This window comes from Mus caroli, chromosome 3 (genome assembly GCF_900094665.2).
Source record: "Mus caroli chromosome 3, CAROLI_EIJ_v1.1, whole genome shotgun sequence".
NCBI lineage: Eukaryota > Metazoa > Chordata > Mammalia > Rodentia > Muridae > Mus > Mus caroli.
The window spans coordinates 116,999,693-117,011,671 of record NC_034572.1 but is presented as its reverse complement, the minus strand read 5'-3'; the positions used below and the strand labels follow the sequence as shown (position 1 = coordinate 117,011,671).

The window sequence follows — 11,979 nt, the reverse complement described above, 5'->3', positions numbered from 1 at the left end:
GAGGGAGGGAGGGAAGAAAAAGAAAGAAAGAAAGAAAGAAAGAAAGAAAGAAAGAAAGAAAGAAAGAAAGAAAGAAAGAAAGAAAGGAAGGAAGAAAGAAGAAAGAAAGAAAGAAAGAAAGAAAGAAAGAAAGAAAGAAAGAAAGAAAGAAAGAAAGAAAGAAAGAAAGAAAGAAAGAAAAGATGGAGGGAAGAAGGAAATTTTTAAAAAAGAAGAAAAGAGCAGTAATCCACAAATTTGAAAGTGAGTTAAGGGGTAGGGTATGGAGATAACATGGGAGGGTTTGAAAGGAAGCGGGAAAACATAATTACATTGTAATTAAAAATAAATTTAAGCAGGGCAGTGGTGGCACCTTTAATCCCAGCACTAGAGAGTCAGAGGCAGGTGGATCTCTGAGTTTGAGGCCAGACTCATCTACAGAGTGAGTTCCAGGACAGCCAGGGCTACACGGTGAAACCCTGTCTGAAAAACAAAAAACAAATAGATAAAAATAAATAAATAAAATTTAAAATCCCTCTTCTCTCTACATATGGTTTATTCCACCTGTCAACTTGACAGAATCTAAAATTACCTAGGAGATGCCAGTGGGGAGTTTCCACTGTGGACAGGTCTTAGGATCCTGGCCTGCATGAGTAGAGGGAGCTAAGGACCAGGAAACCTTTATCCCTCTGCTTTCTGGTTGTCACTGTGATGTGAGCTGTTGCTTCAGGCTCCTGTTTGGCTTGACTTCTCCACTCTGATATGCTGCACCTAGTTCACCTTGAATGTGAACTAAAATAAACCCATTCTCCCTTACGTCGAGTGTATCTCATCACAACAACAACAAAAAGAAACTGAAGACATCATCTTTAAAAGAAAGAAAACAAAAAAAACAAAAAAAGTGGTGCTGGTCAGTAAAGAGCTCAGTCTGCACAGGCTGTAGCCACACAAAACCTGGGCGCAGTAGCACATGTGAGCCCAGGGATGTGCAGGCAGAGGCGGAGATGTCAGGGGCTTGCTGACTGAACTGATGAGTCAGTAAGGAGACTTTATCTCAAAAACTAAGGTGGACAGGATGCAGAGGTGGCTCTCTGGTTAAGAGCACTGTTTGTCTTGCGGAGGACCTGGGTTCGGTTTCTAGCACCCACACCACAGCTCAGAGCTATCCAAAACTCCAGCTTGAGGATCCAACATCCACTTCTGACCTCTTCAGGCACCAGGCACACATACCTGCTAGCAATATACTCATATACACAATATTATTTTTTAAGTTTTTAAAAGAGGTGGAAGGCAATTAAAAAAGTCACCTGACAGTGACTTCTGGTTTCCACATGCATGCATCCAGATGTGCGCATGTACGCACATGCACGTGTACACACATGAACACTTCCATACCCAAACACATACACATCCATGGAAGAGAAATAAAACCTTTCCCAACAGTACCTGTGGTGTCTGCAGTAACTGTCAGCACCACATGCTCTCCGCTGTCTGCTCCTTGCTCCTCTTATTGCACCACATCAATTACATCATGGTGTAGCACCCAAGACAATGCACGGTGGGCACATGGTCAGTGAACAGCCATCACACAGTCAGTGCACAGTCAGTCCTTTCTAAAGCTGGTGCTTTTCTTGTAAGTCTCTTGAGCCGACTAAGACAAAATAGCAAGGGTTTTCAGTGCTTCATTTGGACTCTGTTCTGTCAACAAATTAATTTTGTGAGAAACTGAATCACATTACTGGCACACAGTAGTGGCGTTGTACACCAGCCTGTGAGATACCACATTACATAGCAGGAGTGTTAGGCAGGCACTATTTCATGAGCCCTTTTCATTGGTGCTGTATTGAGACGGCTTCTGGAGATAAAGATGACATTATCTTTTGCCCTCATCTGTATCGCTAATTGGAACCAGTCTGTCAACATCTTCTTTGATCACGATTCTGCCTTCAAATGCATTATTTATTCATTGTGAGTAGCTTATCTTCAGAGTCCATTTTTCAGTTTAGCAATGAATTTGTTAAACAAAACAAGGTTAAGCAGCTGTCAACTCCATTATATATTCTACTTTGTCATTCTTTTCAAAGTTCAGACCATACCCTGCCCTTCTCAACAAGCAAATGGAACATTCGAACACACTTGAGATTTACAAACCACTTGAGACCCCTGAGTGTCAGCATCAGGACTCAGCAGACATAAGCCTGGGGCCCAGGAACCTTGTCACTTAGCAAGCTTAATGTATCTAACATCGTGGTGAAAAGAGTCCACTTTAAAGATGGTCCCTAAACTCTTTAGTCATGGAAATATTGTTTCTTCTCCTCGGGGCCCCTACAGCAGCATCATACACTGTAGGAAAAGCAAGCATCCTACCTGTTCCATTCTTAGCTGAATCACTACTGCCTATGCCTAGGAACCAATAGATTTTGGTGGTGGTGGTGGTGGTGGTGGTGGTGGTGGTGGTGGTGGTGGTGGATTTTGATTGTTTGTTTTTGGTTTAGTTTGGTTTGGTTTTTTTTGAGGCAGGATTTCTTTGTGTAGCCCTGGCTGCCCTAGAACTAGCTCCTTAGACCAGACTGGTCTCAAACTCACAGAGATCTGCCGGCCTTTGCCCCCCAAGTGCTGGGATTAAAGGCGTGCGCCACCACTGCCCGGCCTCACTAGTGACTTGTTAAGGGGGTGAATATGTATTACTTTTATTGTCTCCGTATTCACATAACACAGAAAGATCTTAAAACATGTTGTTGTGAGTGGACTTTCAGACTTAGTTACATTTCTTATATTTCCAACACAGCAAACATCTGAATGTGGATTTCTGCCCTGCGAAGCACCCTGAGCATGGAACTCAACTCCACAAGCAATTATTGAGAGACCACTGAGCAGGCATGCAAGGATGTGGTGTGTGACATAGTTAACAGAAGTCAGTGGGTAAAAATGGGAACATTCAAGACAAAAAAGTGGGGGAACCATCCTCAAAGAGGAGTATAAACCCAGGCCCCTCCTCATGCTAGATGCCAGGCAAAAAAGTGAACCGTATGCAAAGTCTTTAAATATTTTTAAAGAAAAAGAAGAACAGCTAAGAACAATTATTGTATGGAACTAGGAGAAAGTGTTTGTTCTTATTTTTTTTTTAATTTTTGTTTTGTTTTGTTTTTGTTTTGAGACAGGATCTTGCTATATAATCCTTGCTGACCTAGAGTTCCCTAACCTATCCCAGGTTGACCTGGAACTCCCAGAGATTTGTCTCCCTCTGCCTCCTGAGCACTGAGACTAAAGGTGTGCACTATTACATCTGGGTTGGGGAAAGATTTTTAATAACATGTACACGGCTCCTGACGAGAACCATAAACAATAGGAAAGAACATGAGCCATACCAAGAAAAGATATTTGTTAACACATAACCACAAAGGCTTTGGATGTAAAACATGCAAAAAATAAATCAAGTCTACTTAACATAACAAGACAATGATATAGAAAATACGAAAAGAATATGAACATAATTTATGATGGGAGGCATTCATATAATCACATACCTAAAAAAACGCTACTGAGATGTCTCCTGCAGCCCAATTCTCTACCTAGTATTGGAAGAATGGGAATAACTGACTGCCCATTAGTGAGGGAAATAAATGAACTGAAGTCCTGCAGTAGAAGTGGCAGCCCCTAGGGCAGTTAAAGTGACTCTACACAAGCAGACTGTGAGTACACAGTGAAGCAAAAGTGCATTTCACAATCTCATGGAAAAGAGACAGTGCTCTACTTGGAAGAGGTTTTCAACCATATGGCACATATTCTTTTTAAACACTTAATTAGGACAAATTTTGCATCATACAAAACTAAAATAGTATGCTGCAATTTCTTGGGTTCATCACCTTGCTTCAGTAATTATCAACATTTTGTCAAATGTTGGTATACATTTTTAAATGTCAAAATTAATTTAAGTCAATGGTTATCTACTAGAGTTTGTGAATGAGGAGTGGGCAGAGAAGGTGAGAGCGAGTCTAGAGCAGGCACTGCTAGAACAGCCCCGTCACTGGACAGTGACCGAGTGAGTTTTCCTCAATGAGCTGATAAGAGCTCAGGATGGACTGATAACATTTCTAGGGCAAGAGTTTCCTCTTGTCAGAACAGTGCTATAAGAGCTAAGCATAAATTAGGTGTAGTGTGACTTTCTTTTTTTTTTTAATTGGGTATTTATTTCATTTACATTTCCAATGCTATCCCAAAAGTTCCCCACACGCTCCCCCACCCACTCCCACTTCTTGGCCCTGGCGTCCCCCTGTACTGAGGCATATAAAGTTTGCACGACCAATGGGCCTCTCTTTCCACTGATGGCCGACTAGGTCATCTTCTGATTCATATGCAGCTAGAGACACGAGCTCCGGGGGGGGGGGGGGTATTGGTTAGTTCATATTGTTGTTCCACCTATAGGATGTAGTGTGACTTTCAAGAAGGTACAGAGAAACTTAATATACAAACCGTCGAGACTGCAGAAGCGTTAAAAGCACCAAGGCTACATCCTTCCTCCTTAGAAATCCTAACCAAATAATATGGCATCAATTTTACATCTACCAGTATGTGAGTTTTCACCCCATATGAAAACTCGGGTTTTGTGTGTTGTTTGTTTGTTTGTTTGATATATTCTCAGTATGCACCCCATGCTAGTCTCAAACTCAGTGATGCTCCTGCCTCAGTCTCCACACCTACCTATTGTATATTATTGTATACTTGAGGAAAACATTGTTTCCTCTCCCCAAAACCTCCCTTCCCTTCCCCCTTGTTCCACCTTATTTTAATCAGAGACTTCTTGAGGTTTGGTCTCTTAACTATGTATTGTAACGCTAAATTCTACACTCTAAGGTCTAGGCCTAAGACTGACTTCTCATGTTTACAGGCTTCTGTTGTGCAAACCTTGTTCCTCAATTTAAAACTATTGGTTAAATAAAATTGGCTACAGCCAGTTACTGGAGGGATTAGAGGTAGGTGAGTTTGGAGTGTCCTGGTTGGGAGAGAGAGACAGAGGAGGAAGAAAAGGAGAAGAGGAAGCTGCCTTGAGAGAGACGAACCATGAGTGCATGGCCAGGAGAAACAGCAAGTATTTGGGGTACACAGCCAGGGAGGTGGCCAGGCCAGCAGTTAAGAGTAGATTGGGTGTTACCTGCCAGTAATTGTCAAGGCCAAGTAAAATCACCATAGTCTGAGTCTCATTGTCTCATTTATTCATAAGCTGGTTGGGATACGCTGAAATTGGTAGTCAACTGAGAACAGGGTTGCTTCCCAAGGCCTCTTTGCTGTTCTTCCTGGCATTCCCTCTGCCACATACACAGTGCCACAGAGCAGAGAAGGCATAGAGCTATGCTCTGCCGTGCTCAGTGCCTATGAGCATGGAGCTGGAGGAAGCCATGCTGTTTGGGACAAGGGACACATACCTTTTGAAGCAGTGTGCAGCTGTCAGGACCCAGCAGCTACTCAGAAGGGTAGCTCCACAAAGCAGCCTGCCGTCTCCATGGGCCGACCTCAGCCTGAGGGAAGCCTGCCAAGGCCAGGCACCCCTGGAAGTCAAGCCACACGTTCAAGAGAGGAGAAAAGGAAAGAAGAGCCTCAGGTAAAACAATGCAGGTGGGAGGGGGGGTCTTCCCAGAGCTCAGAGTGGAGCCATTCGGTCCTTCCCACATGGAGAATGATGCGCACACAACTCTCACAGACTGGTCTCTTACTATTGGTCACAAATAACAACTCTGGAAATTTGTCTACAGGCATCTACTCTCCTATTCTACTCTTCTCTGACTCTTGGAAACAAGATGTCTTCTTTGTAGTTCATGAACCCGGTGTAACTTCTCTACTTACCCTATATCACATGTGTAACTTAACCCATGTATTCTAAAGAAGTACTTAAACCAAAAGCTGGTTTTAAAATCCTCCCCTCCTCAACCAATGGACAGAAGCTGCTGACCCCTGATGTTGAATTAGGGAAGGCTGAAAGAAGCTGAGGAGAAGGTGTTACCCTGTAGGAAGACCAGCAGTCTCAATTGATCTGGACCCCCGAGATCTTTCAAACACTGGACCACCAAACAGACAGAATACACCAGCTGATATGAGGCCCCTGACACACATATAGTAGAGGACTTCCAGGTCTGTGTTCATTCAGAGATGATACACCTAACCCTCAAGAGCCTGGAGGCCCCAGGGTGTTTAGAAGTCAGGTGGGGTGAGGGGTGGGGGCATCCACGTGGAGATGGGGTGTGGTGGGGAGGAGGTGTGGGATGTGGAGCAGTCAAAGGGTGGATGGGAGGGGCAGGGAATGGAATATGGAGTGTAAAAAAAGTGAATTACAAATAAAGTTCAATTAAATAAATAAAAACCTCTAATTTCCTCTCCCCGCCCCCAACCTCTCTTCCCCTCTCCCTACTTCCTCAACCTCTTTCCAATCCTCTTAGTGATGGTACATAAGATAGAAATTATAACTCAAAGTTCTCACTATGTTCGAAAGCTCATGTGGTCCTTTCAATATTCAGATGCTATACAATAGTTGTTCTCAAACTTCTTAATGCTTCAAGCCCTTAATACGGTTCCTCTTGTTGTGGTGAACGACTACACACACACACACACACACACACACACACACACACACACACACCATAAAATTATTTCATTGCTCCTTCATAGCTATAATGTTGATACTGTTAAGAACTGTAACATAAATATCTGTGTTTTCAATGAAAGGGATGTTTGACCCCCCAAAGGAGCGGTCATAACCCGCAGGTCGAGAATGACTGCTATTCAATACTATGTAGATTTTTTCTCATAAATATGACCTTTTACCATGTAAATATGCATTAGGGGATATTATCTATATTATCTATAACTGTTACAAATTTTAACTTGTAGACTTGTAATGGAAAGAACTTAAAGGTCTTTATATTGATAGCCGTGCATTAACCTTTCAAGATTTATATACATCAGATATGCATTTCGGGTTTGGAATAAGCTGCCATTGTAATTTTTCTTGGCTTTTCATAAGTTTTCCGTGTGTGTGTGTGTGTGTGTGTGTGTGTGTGTATTAGAGGACAATCTGTGGAAGTCAGCTCCTTACATCTACCTTTACTTCTACCACAGGAGATCTGGGGACCAAACTCAGGTCACCAGGCTTGGTGGCAAGCACCTTTACCAATGAGCCACGTCACTGGCCCTGGCAGAATTTTATAAGGAATGGTAACTTTGAAGAACTATGAATAAACATTTCACATTGATTAAAAAAAAAAAAAAGAAAGACAACCAATTGTCCGTTAAATGGCTCCTCACGGTCATGTTTTGTTTCTGCCACATTTTGTGTCAGAAACATATATCATGAATCACGAACAGTGATGTACTAACATAGCCTGTATATACTGAATCTGCATCAAAGGGCAGGAAAACTATCAGTGTAATCTTTACTTAATTTATAAAATGAAACCCTGGGTTTGTAACCTTTGTAGCACACACATACATCAATAATCCTGCAATATCAGGATCTCCTTGAAAAACCTTTTACCTTAAAGAATTGTTCCCACCAATGATCCGCTTCTGCCGACGATGCAGTAACCTCAGTCCACATCCAGATGAGAGCGTCTCTGAAAGCAGAGAGGGGGTGCTGATGCACATCTCTGAAAGCAGAGAGGGGGTGCTGATGCCCAACACCTCCCCGAGAAACTCCCTCCTCAGTTTAAAAGTACATTTCTCTGAAACTTGCAGCATAATTTGTCTTGCAATAAGAATTATCTTTTAACCAAACAACACATCTCATGCAAGTAGATCAGGAACTTTATAAAGTCTCCAGTCATTGGACTCTGAAGGATTCCAGAGCTGCCACAACCCTGGTTATTCTTCTCTACACATTTCTGACATAAATACAGAAGAGTTCAATTAAACATATGAGAAAGTGGCAAATGATTAGAAAACAAAAGCCAATATAGAAAGCCTGACTAGGTTTTAAAATAATTTTATAAATAATTTATGTAGGAGCAGTTTCTTTAAATATATATTTAAATATTTACATATTACATATTTATATATGGATATATAGACATTGTTTATAAACATAAACAATTTAAAATAGGAAGTACATATATACACACACTGTGGTTTTGTTCTTGTTATTTTTTCTGTCTGTATAGGAAGGGTTGGGAATTGTACCCATGAAGGTCATGAAGACTAAATCAGTGCTAATGGTTGCAGGATGACCAGGCAAGAGACTCCACCAGAGAGCCAGCAGGAGGTTTTGGCAAAGAAAGAGGTGCAGAATGTGTACCAATGACCTTAGGGGCATGCCATCAAAACCTGACCCCTCATCCTTTGGATTTGTAATTTATAATGGCATTGTGATTTATAATATGAGAAAAACTTTGCAACGATGTCCCAAGTTGAGCTAGTGTAGCTGATGCCAAGAAAAGTATCGCTTTAATGCTAAGCAAGCAAAACTGAAAATGTGCATCACTCTTGGGCAAGCACCTGACTTTAAAAACCAAAAATCAGTCTCGAGCTGTGTGTACTGTAGCAAAGAATTGAGAAGCAAAATTATAAGAGCATCTCATCAGATGACCAATCACCAAACACTTGTGTTTGTCTTCTGGAAGTCACCAGGCTCTGAGGTGCAGCAGAAAGCAACAAGATAATGCAGGAAATGCTATCTATCATGGAGCTAGATAGACATGGAACACTCTCATTGAGGAATGGAAGCACTGCCTACCATGGAAAAGCATCAAAATAAAATGTGTTTAAGCATTCACTTTTACATTTGCAACTGCTTCGGGAATTTGGCATAATCCAAATAATTTGTTATACTCAATTTGTAAGTGTAATTTTAATATTGAAAGGAACTTAACAAATTAAGTTGTTTTTAAGGAAACAAGTTGTCTTTAGGGAAAACAAGCTTCTATGTGTGTGCATATATATATATGTATATAAATGTATATGTATATATGTATATAAGTGTATATGTATGAATATATACATATTTATATACATATATAAAATTTATTTTTATTTTAGGTGCATTGGTGTCTTGTTTGCACATTTGTCTGTGTGAGGGTGTTGGAACCCTTGGAAATACAACTATAGACAGTTCTGAGCTGCCACGTGGGTGCTGGGAATTGAGCCCAGGACCTCTGAAAGAGCAGCCAGTGCTCTGAGGTGTTGAGCTGTCTCTCCAGCCCACGTTCGAGGATTGTTATCACTCTCAGAAGCTCCTCAAATTCAAGGAACCGTGTCATTCTTTCCTGCTTTTGTAATTATCTCAACAATTGTTAGAGAGGAGGTGTGTGAATGAACCAGAACTGTATAATTCTATACAGATGAAAAAGCTTGTTCTTTTTATAAAAGATAACCAAAGACTTCTCAAAAAAGCTAATTCTCTCATTCTTTCGTTTAAAGCAGTATTCATTATTTTATATAACTTGAATATGCAAAAAACCTTTAAGAATGAAAGAGCAACTTAGTATCCCAGTATTGCACTGTATTCTCAATTTTCTTAAGCTTTAAATATTTAGAGAATAAAATCTACAAAAGAAAATTTGTCTTTTAAAAATTGACTTTAATCAGGTATGCTGGCTCACAACTGTAATCCCAACACTCATCGAGCTGAGCGGGGTGGGGGTGGAGGGTGGGGGGTGGGGGGGTGAGGGGGCGATTGTGATGACGTCATGACTACCTGGGCTGCAGAGTTCCAGATTAGTCTGAGCATGATGAGAGTCTGCTTCAAAACCAAACCAAACCAGGTCTCTTCAAAGCTATTCCCACTCTTTCAGATTGTAATAATAAGCATGATCTTGGTCCTGAGTCTTTAAGGAGACAACGACCAAGAAGGAGGAATGCAGAAATGGCTGAGACTGTAAAGGGAGCTGGAGTTGATCTCAGAGACTGCAAGTTTCCGGGAGCCCACTCGCCCCTCTGTAAGCCTTACACAGACACAGCATAAACATGAACACAGACGACAGGGGCTACGCACATTGCCTTTGCACTAGGATTCTGTTAACGAAGTCTGGTGTGGTCATGAGCATGTCTTCATTGGCTGAGTGGTCCAGAAGTGACTCACCTTTATTACCACCACTTGATGCTTTCTTCTCGAGATAGTCACAGATGACGCCTGCATCCTCACTGTGGCGGCAGTTGTGCCTTCCAATGTCTTGTTTGACACAGTCAGCCAGGGCCTTCTCATTTCCTGTGCACTTCACATTATCCATGTGGATGGGGCCTTTTCCTTCCCCAAAATAAGCCATAGTCCTTGCTCTGGCAGGACCCCTGGAAACAGAGCGCTCTTCAGATACCGCAGGCCAGCCAGCCAAGCACCTGGCAGACGTCAGCACGCACCAGTTCAACTCTGCCTTAGATCTGAATACTAAAATTAGCCTGAGCATGTACTGACCATCACTTTTTGTGACGGTCAGAACATTTAACACTATTCATTGCCGTAGGCCTTTGATACTTTACGGAATCTTTACGGATACTTTACTGCCTCTAATTTAGCTTCTACTTAGAAAGTCACACACAAAGAATGTCATAAAAATAAAGTCACCCCCAAAATTTCCCTCTTTACTATCACTGTGCCAAGAAAAATATGTGATTAAATAATAACCAGAGACCTAAAGACTAAATTTTTTCACTTCCTTTTGAAGCAAAAGTACAATTCAGAACACAGAAAAAAAAAGCTGGGAATTGGGGAAGGAAGACTTATTTTGGAATATTTCCTTTTTGTTATTTTGACATTACTTTCTGAAGATATACAATCCAAAACCTTTGTTAAAGAAGAGAACTAAAAATTCCATATTTAATTCAATTTTGAATAAATACTGAACACACTCATGAAAGGCAAAGAAATCATTAAAGTTAGAACCAGGAAAACTGTCCTTAATATAACACATTAGAAAAAATAATTAGCAAAAACATAAACCAGATAAAAAGACTGATCCACTTTCCTGCAAACCACACTAAGGAAACTAAGAAGATAAGTCAGAAAGCTGGTGTTTGTAATAACTGGCAAATGCTTTTCTAGAGAAAACACACATCCTAAAAAAAAAAAAAATCCCAAAATTTACACAAAAACTTGAAAAATCCAACAACTTTGATTTAAAAAAAAAAAGCAAGCTACATCTCAAATAAAATAATCTCAATAAAAATAGATGTCATACATTGCCCTTTATGTAAAAGAAAATACTGACGGTCAGTAGACAAATGGACATGGGTTTGGGGTTAGTGATGAGGTAAACTTTAGCCATTCACAAATTTTATGGGTGTGTAAATTAGTGTAGCCACATGGGAAAGCAGCCTTACTGCCCTGGACAAACGTGAGTATACACACACAGTCAATGTGCTAATGGTTATATTCCTGAGTATATTCATTAAAAACTCTCTTGAACAAGTCCCTATAAAGGCATCTGGGCTCTGTCTCCCGTGCCAGCCCCCTCTCCATGTACTCCACAGCACTGCCATCGAGCTGCACAGAAATACTGTATTTGTGATGGTATGTAATCTATATATTTATTTGGAAACTATAGTAAGTACAACTAGACTGCCTACTGGTTCTTTATGATTCCAAATTACCTTGCTGCCAATAATTAGAAACTTTTTACATAAAAGAAACTCACTAGAATAAACCTAAAAAAATACAAGTCAGAGAAACCGTCCCCAGGTACCATCCCAGAGAACTCTGTCTTCCTTACTTATAGCCAAGCTGCCGGCAGATCACAGCTGCATGCTTATCGGTCCATCCGTCATCGCAGATTGTTCCCCATTGGCCATTGACAAAAACCTCCACTCGTCCTTCCTTCTTATTCTCGCCATCCACTAGTCTGATGGGAAAACCTAAGTCATGGTTTAAGTCCATTAGAAAAGCCAAAAGAAGCCAGGTTATGTCAAAGCATTAAAACCTTACCAAGTACAACTTTAAAAAATCAGATATAAAATCCTTTCCTTTGGAGAGGGAGATGAGATATCAGTAATATCCTGCATCCACTCTTGCTGTCTTTGTTAAAG

The 11,979-nt window shown here is 40.9% G+C and overlaps 1 protein-coding gene across 1 annotated transcript in view; it reads right to left on the bottom strand.

Moving 5' to 3' along the window:
• Positions 1-11,979, bottom strand: part of Prss12 (serine protease 12) — a 55,296-nt gene that overhangs the window by 10,011 nt on the left and 33,306 nt on the right. The window contains exons 6-9 of the mRNA XM_021158296.2: positions 11,667-11,808; positions 10,043-10,248; positions 7,505-7,583; positions 5,403-5,525 (exon numbers count right to left, since the gene is read on the bottom strand). Coding sequence (XP_021013955.1) covers positions 5,403-5,525; positions 7,505-7,583; positions 10,043-10,248; positions 11,667-11,808 — 550 coding nt within the window. The remainder of the gene's footprint in view (positions 1-5,402; positions 5,526-7,504; positions 7,584-10,042; positions 10,249-11,666; positions 11,809-11,979) is intronic.